The 26,593-nt window shown below is 47.2% G+C and overlaps 2 protein-coding genes across 11 annotated transcripts in view; both read left to right on the forward strand.

The window, feature by feature from the left end:
• Positions 1-10,012, forward strand: part of STK36 (serine/threonine kinase 36) — a 23,119-nt gene extending 13,107 nt beyond the window's left edge. For 5 of the 7 annotated variants that reach the window (XM_032354796.1, XM_032354797.1, XM_032354799.1 and 2 more), the window contains 14 exons: positions 245-350; positions 1,822-1,972; positions 2,176-2,303; positions 2,841-2,945; positions 3,408-3,506; positions 3,593-3,681; positions 3,960-4,023; positions 4,205-4,315; positions 5,882-5,962; positions 6,326-6,500; positions 6,737-6,884; positions 7,106-7,253; positions 7,845-8,591; positions 9,603-10,012. In XM_032354796.1, the coding sequence (XP_032210687.1) occupies positions 245-350; positions 1,822-1,972; positions 2,176-2,303; positions 2,841-2,945; positions 3,408-3,506; positions 3,593-3,681; positions 3,960-4,023; positions 4,205-4,315; positions 5,882-5,962; positions 6,326-6,500; positions 6,737-6,884; positions 7,106-7,253; positions 7,845-8,591; positions 9,603-9,746 (2,296 nt within the window). In that variant the 3' untranslated portion in view covers positions 9,747-10,012. Of the gene's footprint in view, positions 1-244; positions 351-1,821; positions 1,973-2,175; positions 2,304-2,840; positions 2,946-3,407; positions 3,507-3,592; positions 3,682-3,959; positions 4,024-4,204; positions 4,316-5,881; positions 5,963-6,325; positions 6,501-6,736; positions 6,885-7,105; positions 7,254-7,844; positions 8,592-9,285; positions 9,442-9,602 lie in introns of all 7 variants that reach the window. The other 2 variants (XR_004288545.1, XM_032354798.1) reach the window with 2 other exon arrangements.
• Positions 10,013-17,188: 7,176 nt separating this feature from the next.
• The window catches only part of TTLL4 (tubulin tyrosine ligase like 4), a 34,391-nt gene continuing 24,986 nt past the window's right edge, over positions 17,189-26,593 (forward strand). For 2 of the 4 annotated variants that reach the window (XM_032354819.1, XM_032354820.1), the window contains exon 1: positions 17,189-17,465. The gene's annotated coding sequence lies outside the window, so the exon portion shown is untranslated. Of the gene's footprint in view, positions 17,466-22,935; positions 23,501-26,593 lie in introns of those variants that run through there. The other 2 variants (XM_032354822.1, XM_032354821.1) reach the window with 2 other exon arrangements.

A 26,593-nucleotide genomic window follows, 5' to 3' on the forward strand; every position in this document is an offset into this window, starting at 1 on the left:
CCCCAAGACTTGCAAGCTCTAAGAGCCCCCCATACACTAAAGGGAAGGGTCACAATATGAATGACCTAGAGGAAATGGCAAAGAAGGAATGAAGAGGGTGTGTATAGCAGACCACATGTGTGTTCAGCAGGGGAAAGAGGAGGGAGTGTTCTGAGATGTTCCTTTGCAGGGACTCTCCTGTCTGCCCAGAACTGACCCATTTACCACATGTGGGCTTTTAGGGAGACGGGCTATTTTTTCCCAGCCTACAGGTGTTTCAGGAGGCCGCCAACCTCTTTCTGGACCTGTTGGGGAAACTGCTGGCCCAACCGGATGACTCTGAGCAGACCTTGCGGAGGGATAGCCTTATGGTAATCTCCTCCCTTGTCCAGATTCCTGCCTTGATGTCTTTCCCTGTGCTTCTCCCTTCCCCTTTCTTATAACTACATAGGGTTAGGTTAAGTTAATACAACAAACATTTCACAACTGTGTGCCATATGGGTAAGAGAAATCCCCATCTTCAAAGGACTGGAAATAGTCTAGTAGAGGAGATGAAAAATGATCAAGGACAACAGTATGAGAAGTACATTAGAACTTGTATAAAACTTGTATGAAATACAGAAGCACCACTGAAGAAGGTATGATTAATGCTACTTGGGGAGTCCTAGAAGAAGTCTTGAAAGAAATTATCTTTGCTAGGATTTGAAGAACTCATAAAAGTTTGTTGGGTGTGTGACGCAGGAAGTAGGGAGAACATTCCAGGCAGAAGGCGCAGCATATATAAAGATCTAGAGGCATTAAGCACTGTGGCCTTTTTCAGGGAACCACAAGTTGAAGTATTCCTTCTTGAAGAGACTTGCAGATGGGCTAGTATTTCCCAAATTTATTTGTCCTATGGACCAGTAAACTAGTGGGTTCTCATCCCTGGATGGAGGTGAGGGACAGGAGAGTGGAGAATGGAGCAAGAAGATAGCTGGGTTCTGACGGATCTCAGAGGAGTTAGAGAGGAACATCAGTGAGGAAGTAAGCAATTGCCTAGTCATTGTTCAAACAGGACGGGCCCATGGGGTACACAGATCTAGGCTGCATTTCAGCCTCCAGCTAGCAGTCCAGTCCACCTCTTCTAGTCTGAAAGCCTAGTTTAACATCCCTTAACTCTTTCGAGTTAGGAAGCTTTTTCAATGTCTAACCTAAATTTGGGGCATCAGCAACTCACGTTATCGGCTAGCATTTATCCTATAGGTCACGGGGCTGCGAGTGCATGGAGAGTTTGGAATAAATACCCTACCACCCAAAATTCTGAACCAGTAGCACTGGGTTGGGAGGTACCCAGGAATCCCCAGGAATTCATTTGCTCATGGTCCATAGCTAACACTTCAAGAGGTATCATCTGGGAGGCAGCTGATCAGAGAATAGAAGGCTTGCCATCTAAAATTGCCATCCTCGGGGCGCCTGGGTGGCTCAGTGGGTTAAGCCGCTGCCTTCGGCTCAGGTCATGATCTCAGGGTCCTGGGATCGAGTCCCACATCGGGCTCTCTGCTTAGCAGGGAGCCTGCTTCCTCCTCTCTCTCTCTCTCTGCCTGCCTCTCTGCCTACTTGTGATCTCTCTCTGTCAAATAAATAAAATCTTTAAAAAATAATAATAATAAATAAATAAATAAATAAATAAAATTGCCATCCTCGAAATGTGAAGGCAGTTATAATGTGAGGAATACTTCATCACTGCTGGTCCCTCTGGGTTTTCTCTTTTTTTCTCAGGTTCTCAGGGGGTTCTTGCTCCTTACCCTCAGCCCCATCACTTTTCTGCTGCCCTCATGTTGACCCCACCCTTGTCTCCCTTAGTGCTTTACTGTTCTGTGTGAAGCCATGGATGGGAACAGCTGGACTGTCTCCAAAGCCTTTTACTCCAGCCTGCTGACGACTCAGCGGGCGGTGCTGAACGGGCTACTCCACGGCTTGACGGTTCCTCAGCTGCCTTTCCACAGTCCCCCAGGTAACCGGAGTAGAGCACTGAGGTTCTGGTTACTCTGGGGCAGCTCTGGCTCTGCGTCCCTACCCCTCCCCCCAACTGCCATTGCCTTGATTAGCACCTGGCATCTGGCAAGTGCTCAGTAACTAGCTGCGCACTGGAAAAATGAATGGGGAGCTGAGAGAAACAGCCAGACCCAACCCTGCGTTCTTTGCCTTTCTCCTTAGGAGCCCCCCAAGTGAGCCAGCCGCTGCGGGAGCAGAGCGAGGATCTGCCGGGAGCCATGTCCTCTGCGTTGGCTGCCATCTGTACTGCTCCGGTGGGGCTGCCCAGCTGCTGGGAAGCCAAGGAGCAGGTCTGAGCTGCAGTGTCTGCTTCCTCTAATCCGGTTGCTAGAGAGGAGGGAGCTGGCCTCAGCTCCTCAGAAAGGCAGAAGAACAAGCATTCATGCTTTCCCTTACTCTGTACTTCCAGAAACAGATGCTCCCACCCTGGGTCTGGGCCCCTTATAGAACACGATGTCCCCAGAATCCCAAAGCCCTTGGCCAGCCGGTTAGAGAGCTTGGTGATAAACTGCCCGGTTGGCAGGGTGGCTGATCCGAAGATGCCCGTGATGCTCCTTGAAGGGATCAGGGTTTAGATTTCCTGCCCCCTTTCAGCCAGCAATGCTTTCCTCTGAACCTGCCTGCACTCGGGCTAAACTAGGCCATGACCTTTGGTTCTCAATCGGCCATGGGGACTGGGGGTGGGATGAGCTCTGAGGTTCCTGGTGAACCTGAGGGAGAGTGGCTAGCAAGGGGTTGAGAAACCGGATTCGTTGAAGATAGGAGAGGAATAGGATGGGAATCTTGGGAACGGGATGGGAATGGAGGCCTCAGGTGTGTCCCTACAGATCTCTCGGCATTTGGCAAATCAGCTAACTGAAGACAGCAGCCAGCTGAGGCCATCCTTGATCTCTGGTTTGCAGCATCCCATCCTGTGCCTCCACCTCCTCAAGGTATGCCTGTCCTCCAGATCTCTGTTCATTCATTCTTTTTTATGGGGGCAAGGGACAGAGGGAGATGGAGAATCTTAAGCAGGTTCCATGCTGTGTATGGGATGTGGGGCTCGATCTCATGACCCTGAGATCATGACCTGAGCCAAAATCAAGAGTTGGACTCTTAACTGACTGAGCCACCCAGGTGCCCCAGATTTCTTTTCAGTCCCCAGGACTGAGAGAAAGAGACAGAGAAGGTCCCTTGCTGCTTTTAAATCTATTCCACTGAGATGGCCCCAGTGTTAGCCAGTGCTCACCAGAACAGAGAAGTAGCCCGATCTCAGTGTCTTGTGGCAAGAGGTGGAAGTGGCCTGGACTTCTCTACGATCCCCGGGGTGGACACAGGGTCTGTTGAGAGGCTAACCTGCTTGTAAGCCCAGGGGCCGCTCAGCCTCACTGACCAACTGCTTCCTACTCCCTCAGGTTCTCTACTCCTGCTGCCACGTCAGCGAGCACCTGTGCCACCTTCTAGGGCAAGAGCCCCTGGCCTTGGAGTCACTGTTGCTGTTGGTCCAGGGCAAGGTACGTCGGCAACATAGGTGGGTGCATCGTGGTGGCCCCACTGTCTCAGTGGGAAGCTGCTCTGCTATCTGAGGCTTCCCTTGTAGGTAAAGGTCGTGGATTGGGAAGAGGCTACCGAAGTGGCACTCTATCTCCTGTCCCTTCTTGTCCTCCGGCTGCAAGATCTGCCTTCTGGGTAAGCCATGAAGTGGGGTCTTTCCGCTGGGACCTTCCATCCCCACAGCTCACCTTGACTTCAGATTGGGGGAATGGTACCCTGCAGCCTGTGCTGAGGAGGGATTGGCATGGAGAGAGTGAAGTCTTCTCTACAAACAACAGACATAGCGTCCCACCAACTTTGTGCTTTGGCGACAGTTGGACAGCCCCTGGGAGAGTGCCATCCAGCGGGGAGGGAGGTCCCTCACCAGCCTCCTTTCCCTCGGCAGCACCCTTTGACGTATCCCCTTTTTCCAGAATGGAGAAGCTAGGCAACGAGATTGCTACTCTGTTTACCCACTCACACATCGTCTCTCTCGTGGTGAGTTCTCAGCTTTCCTCTTCCTCTCCTTTCCCCGCTGCTATCCAGCCCTTCAGGGGGAGCATGGGCATCACTGTCTCAGCAGCAGCTGGTTTGGAGGCATTCCCTGGGGCCTGGCGGAGACTGCATGTCCTTCCTGTTGTGCAGACTCAGACTTTCCTTCTCCTCTGACTTCTCCCAGACTGCAGCAGCCTGTCTGTTGGGACAACTTGGTCAGCAAGGGGTGACCTTTGACCTCCAGCCTGTGGAGTGGATTGCGGCAGCGTCACATGCTCTGTCTGCCCCTGCGGAGGTGAGGTGGGCCAGGGAGGACATGACGCAGACCCAGGACTCCACTCTGGGAAGAGACTGAAGTGCCAGCCTGCCTGGGGCAAACCAAGGAGTGGGAAAGGAGCCAAAGAGTCTTTCCTTTCCTCTCTGCTGGCCCCCAGATAACAGCCCCCTCTGAGCCCAGATTGGCAGGCTAAGAAGAGGAGAGGGAGGGGGACCTGAGTTACCAGAGGATGAGATTTCCTGCCTACTTTAGTTCTCTCCTCCAGCAGCTCCTGCAATCTTTTCAAAAGCTTAATCTGTTCTCTGCCTGCAGTTTGCACTCCTACCCCCTCTCCTTCTCTTTAACTGAGATAGGAAAGATGGCTAGGGTCCTGAGAATTCGTCAGGAATTCGGTCCACCATGTAACCTCCTTGTCGCTTTCTCCTTTTCAAGGCCTTCCCCGCCCTCGTTTTTAGATACCTGGGAGTCCATATTTCTGTCATTTTGTAGAAGGAAGGATAGACTTCGTATTCAGATGATTGTCATCCCCATAGACACAGAATTCCTTATAACTTAGAAAGCACTTTGCATGTCTTCCCACAACATGCTTGAAAGAGAGACACATGAAATGTAATGACACTCACCTGCTTTTTCTAGATGAAGTTGAACTTCAGAGGGAGTAGGGATGGCATTCCTATTCATCCAGGAGCCCCAGTCAGAGACCTGGGAGTCCTCATAGACTGTGCCCTCTGCTCCATTATTCCCCCATCTAGATGGTTCCCCCAGGTCCCATGTGCTCTGCCTTCCTGTCATCACTCAGATCTTCTGCCCACCACCGTCACTGCCCTGCCTTAGAATGTGTGCACAGCATTGATCTTAGACTGTGGCACTTGCCTGCCAAAGGATCTCTTTTCTAGACTCTCTCCTCCCCGGTCCACACTCTTCACTGCCACCAGGGTGAGCTTTCTTAAAAGTCTAATCATTTGTTCACCCAATAAGTATCCAGTACAGAAATATGTCTTGAGGACCAGACACTATTCTGGGCTCTGAGGATACAGCAGTAAATACAAGAGACGAAAATCTTGCCCATGTAGACTTTGCATAAGTCCTCAGTGGCTTCCCTTGCTTCTGGGATAAAGTTCAAACTCCTTTACCTTCTTCTCAAAGCTCACCTGTTTCCTCTGGGCTTTATAATCCTGCTGAGCCCAGATTTACCCCTTCCAAAATTCACCATCATCCCTCATGAGCTGCTTTACTTATGCTATGAGTTCTACTTGGAATGCTGTCCCTTCCTACCACCTCCTTCTCTTGACTGCCTTTGAAATTTTCGCTTCACCAGTGTGCTACCTCTAGAAGGCAGAGTTAGTCCCTCTCCACTGCGTCTCCATCCCCACACCACCCTGGCTGCTTGTCCAGCAAGTATCTTCCTATCCTAACAGCTTATGTGTCTCTGGAGTAGAGGTAGTCATTGAATGAACAGTTGGGAACCCAAACTCCTGAATCCAGAAGGGCTGTCCGCACTGCCCTGGGCTGGGGAAGAGCTCTTTCTGCCTGACCAGGAGTTGCATGTGTGGAACCTGCATTCTTCCTGCCTCTCTTCAACAGGTCCGGCTGACCCCACCAGCTGGCTGTGGATTCTATGATGGCCTCCTCATCCTCCTGCTTCACCTCCTCACCCAGGTGCAGGTGCCTCCTAGGTTGATGAACCGCTAGACAATGAATGAAAGCAACCCACATTCATCTTTTCTGTCTAACTAGAATGCCACCTGTGATAGCCGTCAGCACAGACCCTTTCTGGGGAATCACAGCTGCCCCCTCAGTGGGGGAGGAGAGCCATAATTCCCTGGTTTCCAGCAGTCACACACATGATTAAAATGTGGGAAGAAAGGGAACTCAGACAACAGGGAAATCCTTGGTCATTGGGAAAAACAGAGGAGTTATTTCTGGATGCTCTCCTTGTAGGTCAGGGATAAGAGTGGGGGAAAAAAAAAAAGGCACATTTGAGGTTTGACTTCGACCTCCCTACCCACCCTCCAATTTCTTCTCCAGCCAGGGAAGGGCAGCCTGATAAGGGATGTGGCTAGCTCAGAAATGTGGACCGTTCTATGGCACCGCTTCTCCATGGCCCTAAGGCTCCCCGAGGAGGTGTCTGCCCAGGAAGAGGAGCCGTCCCTGTCCAGGCCACAGAGCCCGGAGCCAGACTGGACGCTGATCTCCCCCCAAGGTATCTTTCCATCAGTGTGACTTCCATTGAGGGGCCAAAGTACTGAGGCTTCTTTTCAAGAGGAGGCCGCCCAGCCCTGGTTCAGTCCACAGAGATGACTATGACTTGTCGCTTGGGGAGAGGATGGCGCAGGCTATGCTTGGTGGGAAAGGAACTAAGAGTGGGGAGCCCTCGAGAAGCAGGAGCACCTGGGCCTCTTGCCTGCTCCACTGAGTCTCCATTCTGGGTGTTTCCAGGCGTGGCCGCCCTGTTGAGCCTGGCCGTGGCCATCTTCACCCAGGAGCCCCAGTTATGCCTGAGCCACCTGTCGCAGCGGGGAAGTACCCTCATGTCCACCTTGAAGCATCTGCTGTCCCCCAGCTTCCTGCATCCTCTGGGCCGGGCGTGAGTCGGAGCTGGAGGAGGGAGACCGGGCAGGCTGGAGGGTCTGCGGGGCGGGGGAGGGGGTGGGGGGGCTGTAACTGACAGCTTGAGCTATGAGACGAGCAGTGGGATTGGTGAGATGGGGGAAGGGGAGCCAGGCTTGGGGATTTGAGCAGGGGGCAGAGAATGGTAAAGGGTGGGTGAGGAAGACCCAGCCAATCCTTCTGTACTGCCCTCCTTAGGCCTCACGGATCTGAGTTTCTGCCCTTCGTGGTGCTCTCTGTCTGCCAGCTCCTCTGTTTTCCCTTCGCCCTGGACGTGGATGACGACCTCCTCGGAGGTGTATTGGCTGACTTTGTGGACTCAGAAATCGCAGCCCACCTGCTGCAGGTGCATGGGAAGCTCCTCAGGCACAAAAGTCGGGGGGGGGGGTCGGTGAGGGGGAAAGATGGCCAGCCTCTTGTACTCGAATTATTCAGTTGTCGGCAGCTCCAGGGCTCTCCCATGCCCCTGGAAGAGTGGAGGCCTGGCTCCAGCTAAGGGCTGGGAGTGGAGAAAGCACTCAGGCCTGAGCAGAGGCACTGCTTGGAGCTGGGTTGGCCCCTCCTCTCTCCACCAGTCCCTCTTCTGGATCCGTCAGAGCTCCATGGGGCGGACATCCAAGTCTAGGCACTGGAGACCCAGCTCCTCAGCCAGGATTCACCTCTCTGGTGATTGCTGGCACTAAGCAGTGGGCCTCTGAAGGCAGAGCGAGCACATCCTTGCAGAGCAAGGAATGCTCGTACACCCGTGCCCCTGGGCTCCACACTGCATCTTGCGTGGAGGGCTTGGCTCAGGTCTTCCCATTCCCTGTGGTATTTCTCAGCCTAGCTTGGCTGTTCTCTCCACCAGAGCTGGGGCTCCTTGGAGCTGGCTCGCTGCAGTGAGTGCTCCCTCTCCCTGACACCCTTCTGCCGGCTGCCCCTGCCCCTCTTTCCCCAGGTCTGCTGTCACCACCTTCCGTTGCCTCAAGCCGAGTTGCCTGTCAGTCTCCTCACACGCCTGGCCCTCACGGATCCCACCTCGCTCAACCAGTTTGTGAACGCGGTGGCTGCCTCCCCGCGAACTGTCATCTCTTTCCTCTCAGTTGCCCTCCTGGGTGACCAGCCAGTGCTCACCTCCGACCTTCTCTCGCTGCTGGCCCACACAGCCCGAGTGCTGTCTCCCAGCCACTTGTCCTTTATCCAGGAACTCCTGGCCGGCTCTGATGAATCCTATCGGCCACTGCGGAGTCTCCTGGGCCACCCAGAGAACTCCGTGCGGGCCCGCACTTATGGGCTCCTGGGACACTTGCTGCAGCACAGCATGGCCCTGCGGGGGGCGCTGCAGAGCCAGGCTGGGCTGCTCAACCTCCTGCTGCTGGGGCTTGGAGACAAGGACCCTGCCGTGCGGCGCAGTGCCAGCTTCGCTGTGGGCAACGCAGCCTACCAGGCGGGTCCCCTAGGCCCGGCCTTGGCCGCCGCAGTACCCGGTATGACCCAGCTCCTCGGAGATCCTCAGGCCGGCATCCGGCGCAATGCCGCATCGGCTCTGGGCAACTTGGGGCCTGAGGGCCTGGGGGCAGAGCTGATACAGTGCCAAGTACCACAGCGACTCCTGGAGATGGCTTGTGGGGACCCACAGCTGAATGTGAAGGAGGCTGCCCTCATTGCCCTCCGGAGCCTCCGGCAGGAGCCCTGCATCCATCAGGTACACCCCTGGGGGACTCGTGGACCCCAATGGTGGGCTTATACTTCACGACATTTTTCCGAGGGAGTCTTTAAGGAATTGGGATACCCCCTGACCCCCTGTCCGGAAGTGGGAAATGAAGCACTCCTCTCTCACCTCCCACCCTGGAGAAGGGCAGGAGTGCAGGAGAGGGCTCTGAGGAGTGGGAAGTTCTGCGATCTCAAAGACCAGGGTTTCCGTCTTGAGGCTGGGTGGGTTGGAGGTGAAGACACACTAGGCCATCTTGAGGCATAGAGGCGTTTCATCCTAGGGGACATGAAGCAGGTAGCCCATCTTTTTTCAGCACTCACCACGTGACAAGCAGCATGCTAATCATTTTCCCTTTATCTTCTGGTGTAAGCTATTATAGTCCCCATTTTGCAGGTGAGGACCTTAAGGCACTAAGAATTTGAGAACTTGTCCAAGTTACAAAGCTATTTGGGGGGACTGGACTTCTGAGCTCAAGAGTCGGAGTCCTGAGCCCCATACTGTAACCACGGCTTTATTCTGCTTTTTCCACCCTGTCTATAAAGTAGCCTAAAGGAAACCAAACATCTACCTATGGTAAAGCTAAACGTCCAAGTTATTACAGTGCAGTGAGGTAGCCTTGGGTGGAACAGGCATTTTGACGGGATGGTGCTGATATAAATGATAGGATTTTCTGGCAATCCCTGTCGGGAAATAATGAAAGGGATTCTCGGTAGCAACAAGGTTAAGGCCCACTGGTCAGGATCCATGGCTGGGAAATGCACTTTTGACCCAATTGTCACCACGACATGTGTTACCCTTCCTGGGGACAAGCGTGTGGATCCCTCGGTGCCTCGCTTTCATGGTATGTAGCCAGAGCAAACGGGAATAGACCTCTGGTCTTGATAAGCCCCGTCTCATCAAGATGAGTCCCCAAGAGCCCATTTTCTTTTTCTTTTTCTTTCTTTTCTAGAGTGGGAATTGCTGGGCCATGTCATGTTCTGTCATCTCTTCTCTGTCCCACAGGTGCTGGTGTCCCTGGGGGCCAGTGAGCGGTTAGCCATGCTCTCTCTGGGGAACCAGTTACTGGCGCCCAGCAGCCCCCGGCCCGCCTCTGCCAGACACTGCAGGAAACTCATTCACCTCTTGAGGCCAACCCACAGCACGTGATCTCAGACTCCTGCGGTCTGTCCTCCAGCCTTTTTGGCCCCTTATTGCCAACCTCTCCTTTTTCTACTGTATGAGACACCAACTCAGCCAAGAGCTAAAGAGACTTAAAAAAAAAAAAAAAAAAAAAAAAAAAAAAAAGATCGAGAGAGATAAGCTGCAAGTGAACTGATTGAGAACGAGAAACTAGAAGAGATTTATGTATAAAGCTCCCTCCTTTCCCCAGATACTGATTTCAACCAGTAAACTTCATTGATGTTGGTGCCACAGAAGATTGCTTCCTTTTCTACATCGAAGGCTCTTTCTCTGATCATGTGCCTTTAATCCCAAGAACATGCCTCCCGGATGTCAGGGACGTATCTTCTATCTGGGAGCTCTCTTGCTTTCTGGAACTCCTACAATCCTTCCAGCAGGTTCTTAGCACACTGGCCCCAGGACAGTGATAAGGACAGAGCCTGTCTGACTGCTGTGGATGGTTCTCGGACCCATAGCCCACATTCCTGTCTGTGGGTTAGGGTGGAGGGTTGTTCTTTTCTCTTTTTCTTTCTTTATTTTTTCCTTTCCCTCCCTGCCTGCCTGTCTTTCTCTCTCTCTCTCTTTCTTTTTCTTTCTTGCCTTCTTGCCTTCCTGCCTTCCTTCTGCTTATCCTTCCTCTGTTTGTAAATTCTTGTCATAGAATGTATATCTTACCTTGCTTGGAGCTGCCAGGGTCAGAGGTCGTGGGGCTCAGCTCCTCTCTCAGCTGCTGTGGGGTGCCAGAAGCAATTGTGTCCTATTCACACGGGATCCTGGCTTCCATTCTGGTCGGAAAGACGATGAACTTACTAAAATCGGTGAATTCTGTATAGCACATAGAGAGGCGAGAAAAGCTCTGGAGAAAAATGAAGCACAGGAAGAGGATGAGTGCTGAGTTGGATGGCCCGGCTAGGCCTCACTGAGATGACCTTTGAGCAAAGACTTGAAGATGAGGGAATGAGTGCAGCTATCTGAGGGAAAATTTGAGGCAGAGACAATAATCACTTCAAAGGCCCTGAGACAGAAGCATGCTTGAGGTGCTGTGAGGAAGGCCAGTTTGGACGGAATATATTTTGAACATAGATAAAATAAGATTTTTTTTTAACTGGCCGGATGTGGGGGTGTGAACAAAGGAAAGTAGATAAGGATGACTCTCAGATTTTTGTCCTAAGTAATTGGGAGAATGGAATTGCCATTAACTAAAATGAGGAAAGCTATTAGTGGAGTGGTAATGGGTGGGAAAATTCAAGTTCAGTTTTGAATATGTGAAGTCTATTAGTTGGAAATTTTTAAACACCCAGAAGTAGAGACGTGGAACTCTGTGAACTCCATTATAGTTCCAACAGCTGCCATAGCTATTCTTCTTCTAGTCAAGAATTTTATTTATTTATTTTTAAGTATTCTAAAACAAATCTTGGGAAACATGTGATGTTACCTAAGTACTTTAGTGTATATCTTTAACAGATCAGAACTCCTGTTTTTGTTTTTAGCAAAACCACAGTACTTCAATAAGTCTTGTCTGGATTCAGGCAAATATGGTATTGTATTTTTTAAAAGATTTTATTTATTTATTTGACACAGACAGAAATCACAAGTAGGCAGAGAGGCAGGCAGAGAGAGAGGGAGAAGCAGGCTCCCTGCCAAGCAGAGAGCCCGATGTGGGGCTCGGTACTAGGACCCTGAGACCATGACCCGAGCCGAAGGCAGAGGCTTAACCCACTGAGCCACCCAGGTGCCCCGGTATTGTATTTTTAAATCTAGATTTTTTTTTTTCCCCCATAAAAGATGAACTAGAAAGAATTACTTTAGAAAAGAATTCTTTTTCCCCAAATAATTCATTAAATACTAGCTAGAAATACCATGCTTGTCTGGTACATAAAAAATTTGATGTAGAAAAATTAAATATACCAACTTTTTAGGTTTTCACATAAAAAAAGAGTTAATCATATCATGAGGGAGCATAATAAGGAAACACGTTTCCATTCTTGGGAGCATAGAATCTAAGGGATTTGAAATATGTAAACAATGTCTCTTCCTTTTCTATCATTGCACAAAGTGTTGAGAGATATGATGTGAATGGTCTGAGTAGTGCCTAGAATTCAGAGAATGTCTGGAAGGTTCGAGGATTTGTGCCTGTGTTTGGTTTTGCATGTGTATGAGAGTATATTTGTTTTAACTCTTCTAGTGTGAGAGGCAGGTTCATGTTTTCAAACCTTGAAAGTGGAGAATGGCGTCATGAGCTCCCAAGCCCTGATCCCACAGATTTGGCCGTTAAAAACATTTTGTCATTCTGGTTCTACCTATTTCTTCTTTTCTTTTTTTTTTTTTAAGATTATATTTATTCATTTGACAGAGATCACAAGCAGGCAGACAGAGAGAGAGAGAGAGAGAGGAAAGCAGGCTCCCTGCTGAGCAGAGAGCTGGATGTGGGACTTGATCCCAGGACCCTGAGATCATGACCTGAGCTGAAGACAGAGGCTTAACCCACTGAGCCACCCAGGCACCCCCTACCTATTCCTTCTTAAATTTTGTCATTGCTGTAGTTTAAAAAGCACTCTGTTTTGGAGTAATTTAAAATTTAGAGAAGAGTTGAAAGAACAGTTACAAAGAACTTGCATATACCTTTCACCCCATTTCACTGATTAACATTTTGCCACAATTGCTTTTACCAGATTTTTCTGAACCATTTATTAGTAAGTTGTAAATGTCATGTCCTTTAACCTTTACATACTTGAGAATTTCTTTCTTTTCTTTTTTTTTCTTTTTAAAGATTTTATGTGTTTATTCATCAGAGAGAGAGAGAGAGAGAAGCAGAGGGAGAAGCAGGCTCCCTGCTCCCCTGATACAGGATTCAATCCCAGAACCCTGGGTTCATGACCTGAGCTAAAGGCAGATGCTTTACCATCGGAGCCACCCACGTGCCCCACGTGGGAATTTCTTACGATCAAGGACGTTCACTTATATAATCACAACATGATTAACAAAATCAGGAAATTTAACACTGATGTAATTCTATTAACTCGTCCGCTGCCCATATTCAAATACTGAATATTGTCAATTGTTGTAATAATTTTTTTTCAAAATGGTTCTCTTTTTTTTTTTTTTCAAATTTTTATTTAAATTCTAGTTAACCTATAGTGTAATATTTGTTTCAGGAGTAGAATTTGGTGATCCGTCACTTACATATAGCACCCAGTACTCATCGTAACAAGTGCCCTTCTTAATACACATTACCCATTTAGCCTAACTCCTGCTCACCTCCTTCCGGTAATGTTCTTTATACCAATTTTTTTTCCTGGTCCAGGATCCAACCAAAGATCATGCTTTATGTTAGTTGTGTTGTCTCTAATCTAGAACCATCCCTCATCTTTTCCTTTGCCTTTTTGGACATTGATGGACATTTTGAAGAATACAGGCCAACTTGGGTGTATCTGATGATTTCTGTGTCATTTGATTCAGTTTATACATTTTTATTATTTTTTTCAAGGTTTTCTTTATTTGAGAGAGAGTAAGAAAGAGAGAGAGATCACGAGCAGTGTGGAGGAGCAGAGGGAGAAGCAGAGTCCTCACTGAGCAAGGAGCCCGACTTGGGACTCCATCCAGGACCCAGGATCAGGACCCGAGCCAAAGGCAGATGCTTAAACAATGAGCCACCCAGTGCCCCACAGGTTATACATCTTTAGCAGAAACACTACATAAGTAGTGATATGTCTTCTACTGTATCATATATCACATCTGAAGCTAATGATGTCACCTTTTCCCATTACTGGTGAAGTTCCCTTTGATCACATGGTTAAGGTGGTCTGGGCACATTTCTTTTGATGTAGGTTTTTTTTTTTTTTAATATACTTTATATCTTAGAACAGTTTTAGATTTACAGAAAAGTTGAGCAGATAGTAGAGAGAATTCATATGCTATACCTCTCCTCTACACAGTTTTCCCCTATTATTAACATCTTACATTATTATGATACATTTGTTGTAATCAGTGAACGGATACTGATATCCTATTAACCAAAGCCTGTAATTTATTCAGATTTCCTTGGTTTTTTGTTTTGTTTTTTGTTTTTGTTTTTACGTGATTTCCTTTTCTGTGCCATGATCTCAGTACACGTTACATTTAGTTGTCTCCTTAGGCTCCCCTGACTACAATAATTTCTCAGAAGTTTCTTGTTTTGATGAATTTGTCAATTTTGAGAAGCATTGGTCAGGTATTTTGTAGGATGCCCTCTATTGGAATTTATTTGATGTTTCTCATGGCTAGACTGGATTATGGGTTTTGGGGAGGAAGATCACAAAAGTAAAGTGCCATTTTCATATCCTGTCCAAGCCGTGTGTTATGTATCTGATTTCTGACTGTTGATGTTGACCTTGATCACCTGGCTGAAGTAGTGTTTGTCAGATTTTTCTCTTATTAACTACTTTTGCCCTACTCTACCCTTTCTGCCTTTCCTTACTGTGCTCTTGGAAAGAAGTCACTTTGCACAGCCCCTACTTAAGGAATGGAGAGTTATGCTTCCCCTTCTTGAGGGCTGAGTATCTCTATACTTTATTTGGATTTATTCTGCACAGGAAATTTGTGTCTCTGCTACATCAATGACATATTGAACCATTTATTTATACTAGGGACTCATGGATATTTGTTTTATACTTTGGTTATAAACCACTACTACTTTATTCAATTTTCTTGCTCAAATTTTTCTAGCTTTGGTCATTGGGAGTTCTTTCAGTTAGCTCCTGTGACACTCCCACTAATGTGATTTTTCTTTCTGGCACCATAAAATGCTTCAGACTCATCTTGTATATTTCTTACCCCCATCCTGGAATCAGCCATTTCTTCAAGGAGCCTCTGTACTTTTTAACGGAGAATGGTATTAGAAAGTAGGACCTGGGTGCTAGATGTGCTCATTGCCTCTAGAGTGCTATCTGTATTTTAAAGCAAAAGCAAACCCCTCGCATCATGTCTAATCGCTAAAAAATGTATGTGAAAAATAGTATTTTCTTTTTAAAGAGATTTCATTTATTTGACAGAGAGCACAAGCACAGGGATCAACAGAGGAAGAGGGAGAAGCAGGCTCCCCACTGAGCAGGAAGCCCGATGTGGGTCCTGGGATCATGACATGAGCCAAAGGCAGAGGCTTAACCCACTGAGCCACCCAGGTGTCCCAATAAGGGTATTTTAAAAAAATAAGCAAAATGTCAAAGTATCCTGTAGCTGCCACAATAAATTACCTCAAATTTAATGGCTTAAAATAAGAGACATTTTTTCTTTCACAGTTCTGGAGGCCAAAAGTTTGAAATCAGGCTGTCTTAAGGACCTCCATTCCCTCAGAAGGCTCTACGGAAGAATCCACTTCTCACTTCTTCCACCTTCTGGTGGCTCCAGGCATTCCTTGGCTTGTGTCCACATCAGTCCAATCTCTGCCTCCTTGGTCACATTGCTGCCTCCTCTTTTCTTTTTTAAAAGATTTTTATTTGAGAGAGAGAGAGAGAGCACAAACAGGGGGAATAGGAGGCAGGGGGAGAGGGAGAAGCAGGCTCCCTTTTGAGAAAGGAGCCTAATGTGGGGCTCCATCCCAGGACCCTGGGACCGTGACCTGAGCTGAAGGCAGGCACATAACTGACTGAGCCACCCCAGTGCCCCCTCCTCCTCTTTTCTGTGTCTTCTCTCTGTCACATCTCCCTTGGCCTCAGGAAGGATTCCTGCTTTGGGATTTAGGGCCCACTCAGAAAATCCAGGAAAATTCTCTAATCCTCTCAAAATCCTTTTACCATATAATATTTACAGGTTACTGGAATTAGGATATAGCTATATCTTGGGGGGGCACCATTCAGTCAAATGCATAACAAAATAAATAATGGTTTCTTAACATCTGTCTTTGTTCTTAATGTCCCCAGTCCACATTCAAATTTCTCCATTGTTTCAAAAAATATCTTTTACAGTTGCTTTGTTTGAATCAGGATCCAAACAAGGCGCACTCACTGAATTTGATAGTCTCTGGAGTCTCTCACAATCTAGAACACCTCACTTTAAAAAAAAACTCAAATTATTGAAGAAATGAGGTCATTCATCTGTACGATGGCCCACATTCTGGATTCGTCAATTGCTTCCTTGCAGTGTCATTATTTCTCTTTATTTCCTATAAACTGGAAGTTGGAGCCAAAGCTTGATTAGATTCAGATTCAACTTTAAAGATTTTATTTATTTATTTGACAGATCAGAAGTAGGCAGAGAGGCAGGCAGAGAGAGAGGGGGAAGCAGGCTCCCTTCTGAGCAGAGAGCCCCATGTGGGGCTTGATCCCAGGACCCTGAGATCATGACCTGAGCGGAAGGCAGAGGTTTAACCTACTGAGCCACCCAGGTGCCCCTGGATTCAACTATTTTTGACAAAAATACACTACTTCCTATTGTATAGTTCAAATTGCATCACATTAGGAAACATAATTTATAGCTGTCCTGCATTTCATGATCTAAGATTGGTTAAAATCTAAAGGTGATCTTTCCAGTGTAAAATTCCCCCAATCGGTCCTTCAACGGTTTTAGCATCTGCCAATACTGTTGCGGGAATCAATTACTTATTAAGTAAGGTTCCTTGCTTTGGTCTAGATTGTTTTTACTAGGTTAGTTCCACCTTTTACTGTGCCCTTTATTTCTGTAGCCTACTGTTTAGAAAAGACCTTTTTACCCTTCAGCTCTCTTTCGATTTTCTTTTTCTCTTTTTTAAAGGTTATTTATTTGTGAGAGAGAGCAAGCGTGCGCGCACGTGATCAGGGGCGGGGCAGAGGGAGAAGTTAGAAGCAGTCTCCCTGCTCACCAGGGAGCCCGATTGTGAGTGGGGCTGGATTCAGGACCCCAATATCATGACCCCAGCAGAAGGCAGACGCTTAACTGACTAAGCCACCCAGACACCCCTCTCCTTTGATTTTCAAATCCATTTGAACATCGGGGGCACGGTCTACCTTGCCTAAGGAGACGATGAATTGAGTGTTTCCTAAGTACATACCTGAAGCCCATAGCTTCAGGTGGTTGTAATAGTACTCTATTGCGTAGATTGGAGTTAGGGGAAAGTTGGTTGGAGGGAAATAGCGGATCTGGCGGTGTCTTCTTTTCTGGGGTCAAATTCGAAAGACTTCTGCTGAAAAGGACTACTAAGAAACTTCTTTAATAAAGTCTGAACTCTTTGATTTTAGAGGAGCGGATTGAGGCATGGCCAAAGAAAGAGTCCATTCAGGTGAGGTGGTATCAAGGCCCGGAGAAGGCGAGAATCCTGGAATCCCAGATTGTAGTCTTTTATGGTGGTGGTGGGGGTGGGGATGAGTGGATGGGTGGATGGGTGGCGGGGGTGCGTCTGGCTTTCTGTCTCGGGACTACATCTCCCAGAATTCCGCGCTCAAGGCTCACGCGCACTGAAGCGACTGCGCATGCGCGAGCAGGTGACGGCCTGCCTTCCCAGGCCCCACAACCCCCGAGATTACGCGCGCCTGCCTCCCGCGCGTCCGCCGCGATCGCCCCTTCCAGGCCCTCGGTCTGTCCGCTGGGGGCGCGCGCAGTGCCTGGCAGGCGGCCTCGGCGCCGGCGGCTGGGAGTGCGGGTCGCGTGGCGGTGCGTGGTTGCTAGGGGCGTCTGAGGCCGCCGGCTTGCCCAGCAGGCCGAGGGAGGAAGCAGCGCGGAGCCGGCGCCGAGCCGGAGCGAAGCTGGGTCCTCTAGGTGAGTGCGACGGCGAAGCCCTGGCAACGACCGTCCGCCCGCCGACTCTCCCGCCTTTCCCTCTTGCCCCGGTCCTTTCGCGCGGGTCCCCAGCCTTCCGGCGGCTCCCGCCTCAGCCCCGCTTCCTGCCCGCCACCTCTCCACATCCAGGGAGGCGAGGGGGCTGCGGCCTTCCACCGGGTCAGGTCCTCACGCGTCCCCGGGACCCCTCTCCCCTCTCCGCCACGCCCCGTGAATTTAGTCAGCCCTGCCTCTGGATGCCCAAACCCTTGCAGCATCCCCTCACCCTGGGCCTCCGTGCCTCCTCTTTCCCGCCGCGCTGCGGTTTAAATTCTCGCCGGGGTGGGAGCCCAAGCTCCTCTCAATTCGTAGCTGAATCGGAACATGAATGCCCACTTTTTTCTTTCCCCATCTTTAGAAGCTATAGAGAAATACTTTCCTAAACTGTAGAGTTTCGAACAGAATTTGAGATCTTGTAAATTTAACCCCTCATTTATCCATCCCTTTATGTAAGTACTCACTCAACAATTTTTTACAAACATCGAGAAATATTTAGTGAACTAAGGCACTGTGGAAGGCGCTGGGGGTGGTAACAGTGAACAAGGCAGGCATGTCTTCACGGAGCTTATAGTCTAGGGGGATTTTTAATCAAGTAAACAAACATTTGCCGTACTGTGTGGTGTGTGCTCTGAAAAAACATTAGAAACATTGTTAACCCAGACTTGCTTGGAAAAATACACAATCCCTATTCCTTGGTCTTCACATTCTTACTCTGGATCCAGAAAATGTTTTGATCCTTTATGGAGTCATCCTTGCTCCCTCAGATACTCCAGATCACATCTTTCTCAACTTCATCACCTGTTGATTTAGCCAATCATCAAGTAGCTGGGGGACTTTTTAAGACAGTATTCTGTCCATCCTTCATTTCTTGCAGTAAAAATATGAGACACTGTATGAGACCCACCGGCTTGATGCTGAGAAAGTTACCAACAGCTTATTGGTTGGGCTAAATGGAACCTTGAAAAATTATCAAGTGTCTTCTGGGAATAAAGAAGTTGAGAGCACATTCCAGATACAAAGTAGCTTTAGAAAATATACAGCAAGGCCTTAAAAGAGAATTGAAACAGTTTGACAGACCTGAGCTGGGTTTGGGGGTAGCCATCCAATGACAAATAGGAAGAGGAAAATTTATAGGGGTTAGATCACAAAGGGCTAAAGATGCTTTGTTGAAGAGAATGGTATCCTCAGGTTTTTCAGGCAGGGTGATTGGGGCCCAGGACTGCCAAGGAATATACCTGCACATACAGCTTTATAAGAATCAGTGTCCAAATCCTCAGCTTCCAAATGAATGCTTCTGAAACTGACCTGACAAGAAGAGGTGGGGCCGGAGGGATTGAATATCCCTCCCACCTCCCAAATTATAATGTTTTGTCCCAAGTGTAAAAATTTCAGGTGGGTGGCTCAGTTAGTTAAGCATCTGCCTTCAGCTCAGGTCATGATCCCAGGTCTGGCTCCCTGCTCAGTGGGGAGCCTGCTTCTCCCTCTCCCTCTGCCTGCTGTTCCCCCTGCTTGTGCTTGCTCACTCGCTTGCTCTCTCTGTGTCAAATAAATAAAATCTTAAAAAAAAAAAAGGCAGTTTGCCAAGTGGAGTCTTAGGAAATACTGATTTCAGGAAGTCCTTCTTTGATGATTAAATTACTTTGGAAAACTCAGAAGGCTTCCTGTCTTCCCCTTATACACATTGCTATTAGGGTGAGTCTTGATTGGTATTGTGGTATTCTGAATTCAGACGAACTCAGCAGTTAAATGTGGCTAGAATGTTTTTTGGGACCATGGGTTTTTCAAGCTATAGGATAAAACTTGCATAAAAAACTTTTAAAGAGATTTCTTTTAATTTAGGTGTGTGTTTTTCAGTAAGGTAGTTAAAAATTATTTTACCAAATCATGAAATGCTTATTCAAATTATAGTTAATCCTTAACTTAGCTCTTTTTATAGAATGCTTAGTAGATTCGACTTCTTTTTAACAAAAGAATAATCTTGTTTAAACTTGTGACAAGAAACTTTAGAATTAAACTTAAATGTGCAAGGAATACATGATTTAAATTCTTTTGGGGATACATGAGTAAAACCATTTGAAGAGTATGTTGCAGGAAAACCATGGAAAAGATAATTAGCAGGAAGATGACATTAGATTTGCATTTGGGGTTCTTGTAGCATCAGCGTGTGGGGTTGAATAGGAAGGATTTTAGACTGGAGGCAGGGAGCCAGTTAGAAAACTGAGACAAGTCTAGTGATGATGAGGGCTCTATGTTGGCTGCCGTGGGCATGGAGATGTTAAAGATGGTGGAATAGACAAGGCCTGGTGGCAAAATAGATATACAGAGAGTGGGACAAGAGCAGTTTGGAATGATCCTAAGTTCAGACTTTAGTGATGGGGTGAGTGGTGATGTAGGAGAAACTATTAGGAGGAAGGGCAGATTTGAGGAGAAAGATAAAGGGGTTCACTTTGGACATGACAAATTGAGGTCCCTGCAGCACATCTAGGTAGAGAGGCCCAGGAGGTTGTTCTGTAGGTCTGGAGCTCTCCTGACAGAAGTCTGGGGATGATAAAAAATTGAGAATGGAGGAGGTGGTTGCAGTCATGGGATGGAAGAGACTGCTCTAGGAGAGTTTATTGAATACTGACCATGTGCCGGGCAGAGTGAGAAGACTGAACTCTTAGGAACACCAACACTGAGAGAGTAGGCGCAGGTAAAGGTATGCAAGTGAATTTATTACCAAATACAAAAATGAGCGTGTAAGTGAAAGGTCACTTGCTAAACAGCTATATCTGGATGAAGCCTTAACTTTAGGATCTGACACTCACGCTCTGGAGTTGAGTTTACATTCCTTTGTGAACTTGAACTGTCTGATTATAGGCTTCCTGGATTCCAGCATGGGATCAGATGCTTTGGTTGGTCAGTGAAATGCAGAGAAAAATTTTCTTAAGTGCCCTGAACTTCTTACCCTCTCCTCTGGCAGAACTGGGAAACCAGACTGGGCATTTGGGAACAAATATGGAGAGTGCTCATTTCTCTTAGGCCCTGAAATAAGGAGAAATTTGTCCTTAGGTGCCCTCAGGGATATTCTGGACAGGCAATGGTGTTTTAAACCAGAGGTGCTCAGACTTACTGCTTTTAGGACTCCTTTATGCACTTCAGAACCTCTCCGGGACCATCAATATATTTTTTAATGTGGGATATATAATCTTGATGTTTATACCATATTAGAAATTTTGAAATAATTATTAGTTTTTTCACTTATCACTTATTAAAAATACTTCTTTTTCCATTTTTTAAAATTATGTTCAGTTAGCCGCCATATAGTACATCCTTCATTTTTGATGTAGTGTTCAGTGATTCATTAGTTGCGTATAATAGCCAGTGCTCATCACAACACGTGCCCTCCTTAATACCCATCACCCTGTTACCCTATCCCCCACCCTATTAATTCATTTAGAAGTACTAAATGCATTACAAGTTAACATAGGTAGAATTTTTATTTTATTTTTTTTTTTTAAAGATTTTATTTATTTACTTGAGCTAGAGCTCGGGAGCAGCGGGGAGGAACAGATAGAGAGGGACAAGCCCGATGAGTCCGGAGCCTAACACGGGGCTCGATCTCATGACCCAGATATATGACCCGAGCCAAAATCATGAGTCAGACCCCTGACCAACTGAGCCACCCAGGTACCCCCATAAGCAGAATTTTTAAAATGAAAAATGATATTGTTTCAAAAAGATTAGTGAGAAGAGTAGCACTGTCTTTGCAAATCTCTTTAACATCTGGCTGTATAGAAGATAGGTGGATTTTCATATCTCTTTCTGTGCTCTGTCAGTTGTGATGTGTTGCTTTGGTTGAATTACTAAGAAAACCCAGCCTCACAGCCATTCAGTTGGTAATTGTGGGTGTTCTTTGGTACACAAAAGTTAACAAGGGATGGTTTTATGGAGGTTATTACAGTGTGGAATGTGAAAATAACTTTTCATACTTCGTTACACTAAAATCCACTGGTCTGTCTGTCTGTCTCTCTCTCTCTCTTTTTTTTTTTTTAAGATTTTATTTATTTATTTGACAGAGAGAGAGACAGCCAGAGAGGGAACACAAGTAGGGGGAGTGGGAGCCGGAGAAGCAGGCTCCCCACTGAGCAGGGAGCCTGATGCAGGACTTGATCCTAGGACCCCGGGATCATGACCCAAGCCGAAGGCAGGCGCCCAATGACTGAGCCATTTTGACTGGGTCTTTTTTTCTTTTTTCTTCCTGTTTGTTTTTGCCGGGGGCCTTTTACCCAGATGTGATTCTGTAACATTGAGATAGGTATCTGGAAAAGGCTGTTTTCATTGAGTTACACAGCTCTTCCAAATGTTGCCACATTTTATTAACAGTATCCCCATCCCCCCCCCCCAAAAATCATTCTTATTATCACCACACTTTCATCAGAAAAATGCTTAACTTTTGGGAAGCTGTCAAACTGTCAAACCAAATTCTAATTTTTCTTTTGAAAACTGAAATTTTATCACTGGCAACAAATACTATCAGTTGTTTTTCTTGAATTGGTTGTCTCACTTTGTTTTGTTTTCTAGAAAACGTTTGCCAAATGCCAAAGTCTGAATAACCCATCACTTTCGTGTCATTTATTCTATGAAATGAACATAGTGTCCCACAGAAAAATTTTGCAATTTGAACACACAGTGCTTGCCTTAGAGGCGGCCATCACCTTCTGTACGCCAAGGAAGTGTTTTACACGTGCTCCTTGTGTTGTCACACAGAGCATTAAAAAGATGCACTCCCAGATTGAGATTTAAGATAATCTGTACTGTGTCGTCAAGGACGTCTTTGGGTAAAGCTGGCATTCCTCTACTGTGTGGTGAGGAAGCCTATGGAGGGCAAGGATCCGGCCCGGTGTGCCGCTGTGTCCGACCTTGCTGAGGCACCGACAGTCTGACCCATCACTGCTTTTGTACCATCATGGAAAGACCGGCACAATTAAAAAGGCAAATCACATCTTAGTTTTGTTGGGAAACTAGTTTCCCTAGCAGACCCTGTGGACAGTACCCTGAGGACCACACTCCACCCTTAGGAGGAGGATGGAGGTTCCTTTCTGAAGGTGGTAATAAGCCAAGGCTCTAGGAGAGCTCGTCACCTAATTATGTTAAGCCTTCAACAGTTTTCACTTTTCAGCAATTTGTAGATTGGCCCCCCTCGGCTCTAGGTCCTGAAAGCTCTGTTTCTCTCTCCGCTTCGCCACCTCCTTCTGCATTGCCGAACCGTGTTCTGCAAAAGCCTTATGTCTTAACCTGTGGTCCTGACCCTCCCTTCTCAAAGGGCTGGGGTTTTGACCTTCCTTGCTCAGTAGGCCTTCGAGAAGTTCATTGCCCCTCCAACTTTGTTTAGGGAGATACCGCTAGCGATTTATCTCCTAAGAGAAAATGAGGATGATTCCTATAATCCTCCCCATTCTCTTTGGTTCCAGGTAAGTCAGTTCTGTCTTCTAAAAGAACTACTGAGCAGTTAAAGCAGTCTCATTCAAGATGTTTCAAATGGTAGACACTGAACCATTTCTGATGTCCTGAGTTCCCCTGGTGACCGAGGGAAGCTCCTAGGCGGAGGGGAGTGAGGAAACTACAGGTCCCAAGAGCCACACACACACACTCCTGTAATACAGGAGAGCGATTTAATCAGCGGGTAATGAATAATTGCTTTCTGTAGAAATAGATACCTTGTCCCAGCTGATCTGGGCCCGGCCTCTAGAGACTTGGTGTCTTGAAACAACAGCCGTAGATTTTCCTGGCATAGGCTGTTCTTCGTTCACTCTTGACTAAAGAGGAAACTTGAGGCAAAACTACATCTCACAGAGTGGAAGGCACAATGAGATAGGCAGATTCCGAGTGCTGTATAAAGATGACAAAGCAGGTTGGTGTGATTCCTGAGGCTGGCCGCTGAGACTGCAGCCGGGGACGGCAGTCGGGATTCTACTGCAAGACGCCTGTACTTGGTCAGCTGGGTGCTGGGAGGGGTGGGGACTGGGTTGAGCCCGGCCCGTAAATAGAAAGGGGTGTTTGAGGCCATTTTCTCTTTAGAATGCTCTGCGGTTCTTCATCCTCCTTTCTTACTCTTTAGTCAATATTTTTGGTTTGTTTTATTTTTAACAGCTTTGTGGTGGTGTAACTGATAAGGAGTGGGTCCATCACACCAAGTCAATTGTTTTTGAAACTTTGTTCCGGGGGCCAAGTGCCCTACTTGGTCCATAAGTTGTTTGGGGAGGAGACCTGGCCGGCATTGCAGAGAAGCAGGCCAAGCTGGGGCAGTGATCTTCCCCGCTCCTACCAGATGAGCTTTGTTCCTGTCTGTTATAGGTACCCAGGGATTCTCTATAGAAACCATCCGTGTGGGTTATGAGGCATCTCCATGTGAAAAGAGAAGAGTGGGGAGAGTATTCTTTGGGTAAAGTATCAAGTTAGAGGGCTCGAGATGCAGGACATACTCATGGAGGGGGTAGGGCTTGAGCTGTGCCTGGAAAAGGTAAAGAAAATGTACTGATTCAGAAGGGAGAGGCTGAGTGGAGCAAAGGCCTGCAGACAAGTTTGAAAGGTTTATTCTAGGAGTTTAGTGTTTAAGACGAGCACAGTTCATAGGGCAGAGTTTACAGTGGAAGGAGGTGGAAACTCCTTCCAACCCAAACTAAGATATCTAGATTATATTTGCTGATTCAGGTGAGAATCATCTGGAATGCAGACTCCCAGCCCTACCCCAGACTCACACTGAATCTACTCTGAAGATGGGACTTGGGAATCTGCAGCCCATGTTTGTTCTGTTTTGTTTTTTATTTTTATTTATTATTTATTTTTATTTTAAGTAGGCTCCCCGCCCGGCATGGGGCTTGAACTCATGACCGACCATGAGATCAAGAGTCACACACTATACTGACTGAGCCAGCCAGGTGTCCTGTACCCAATTTTGTTGCAGGTGATTGGTGGGCTGCTATGATATTTAGTGAGGACTCCTAGGAAATTTTTGAAAGGGGAGTAACCTGATCAAGTAAAATCAATTAGAGTTAATCTGGAGGTTGCCTATAGGGTGAACTTGGGAAGGGCGGACCCTGGAAACAGACCTCAGTCTGGGTGTTAACTGCAGTGGTCCGGCTCTGGGGAGGGGTGGGGGGATAAGTGGAAGAAGCATGCTAGGGAGAAAGAATCTCTCTCAAGTTTTATAACTAGCTTGGCTCTGGAGAATTAGGGAAAGGAAGAAGTCAGAAGTGGCTTAAGTGTTCCTCTTAGGTGACTGAGAGAAGCTTCCACTGAAAGAAATGGAAGGTCAAGTGTGCAAAGCTGGTGTGACAGGCTTGAAGAGGTCGGATATGCATGTGGAAAAGGTGGCGGAGACAGTTGGTGACGAGGACATGAAGCTTGAGAGAGGTCGGGTCTCAAGAGTGGAGTTTTTGCGGATAATGGTTGAAATAGCGAGAGCAGATTGGTTGGACCTGGGAGGGAAGATAAAATGGGAGCCATGGAGGACTCTGGAGGGGGCACCATGGGGAAGAAAAGGTCACCCTGAAGGAGCTGGTGTGGTTGTGGCTGAGTTCCTGCACTGAGGAGAGAAGTAGCAGCAAGGAGACGGTGGTGGGAAAAGAGAAGCTAATTCATCCGCAGGGGGCCCGCAGTGGCCGTGCTGGGTTTTACCTCTATAGATGCATGTGTGTATTCGGCAAATATTTCATGAGCCCTGATTACATTTCCAGGGCTGGGCATAGACTGTGTAAATAAGGTCCCAGTTCTCAAAGAGCTTTCATGCTGGAAGAGAAGATAAACACACAACAAAGGAATGCAGAAATAGTTGAAGTTTCTACTTTGAAAATAAATAATGAACAGGGTTTTTGACTCAGTGATTCATTTATATAGCCAGAAAATAAAATGATCAAAAAGGTATACACGCTTAGCTCTCATACCCCATTGGTATCCTTTATTTAAAAAAAAAAAATCAGTTCCCATTTATTCTTCCAGCATTTCTTTAGCAGTTATAAGGAAATATTAACATTGAGTAATTTCAACTAGTAGAAGAGTGAAACAGATTGAAATAAGGTAATGTGATAGGGACTGATTGGGGGTGGGGCAGTATTGGTGTTGACAGGCTCTTTGGGCTGGTAGTGGTTGCCCATAGCTGAGTGAGGGAACTGAATGTTTCAGAGGGAACAACAAGGCCCCTGGAGCACAGGTGGGAACAGGCCTGCTGAGGAGGAAGAGTGACTTGCATAAGGTCGGGGGGAGAGAGAGAGAGAGAGAGAAAAGGAGTCAGATCACGTGGGCCGTGGAGCCACCGGATAGCTTTAAGTACATTCTAAGAAGAGCACCTCAACCACAGTCTGGAGAATTGATTATAAAGAAGGTGTTAGGAGTTAGAAGCAGGGGAAACCAGCAGGTGAGAGATGTGGACTAAGGGAATAATGGTGGAAGGGCAGTAGATGGCTCCCGGCACATATACTTGAGGCAGGAAAGACTTGTGGATGGAGTGGGTGAGTAGGAGTGAAGATCGGAGGTCGGGGTGAAATCATTACCCAGGGCATGTTGGGAGTTTGGGTGTTGTATCAGTGCCTGTTCCAGGGACTCAGACCCTTCTGCCTGCAAATGTTTTTTTTTTAACTGAAGTCTTTTTGTGCAGTTGCAGCTTATTTACTGCCCCTGACTCTGTAAGGTTAATTGACTTTAAAAGTGAGTCGATTAAGTGAGGGATGTGATTGATGCCTTCTTATGTCAGCCCTGCTCCCATTGTCCTTAGCATGACTTTATTAAAATCTGACATTCTCATCTAATTTCAAGGAGATTAAGAGGAAACATGTTATCTTCTTGAATCATAGAAAACCTTGAGTTTCCCATTTTGTCCCTGTGATCCCCTGAGTCTAGCCAGCCCCTTGTCTCAGCCTCTCGGTTTCTGTTTCCCAGATGATGGCAGCAGTAACTGCTTTCTAGGTTAAAGGCAAGACAAAGACTTGTGTTTTGTTGGGCAGTGAGATTTTTCACATAGAATCAGGTTTAAACAGCAGGTCTCTCCTAAAAAACAAGATGTCCCTGACACTGTGTGTTGATGGGCCCCA

Source organism: Mustela erminea, chromosome 8 (genome assembly GCF_009829155.1).
Source record: "Mustela erminea isolate mMusErm1 chromosome 8, mMusErm1.Pri, whole genome shotgun sequence".
Lineage (NCBI taxonomy): Eukaryota > Metazoa > Chordata > Mammalia > Carnivora > Mustelidae > Mustela > Mustela erminea.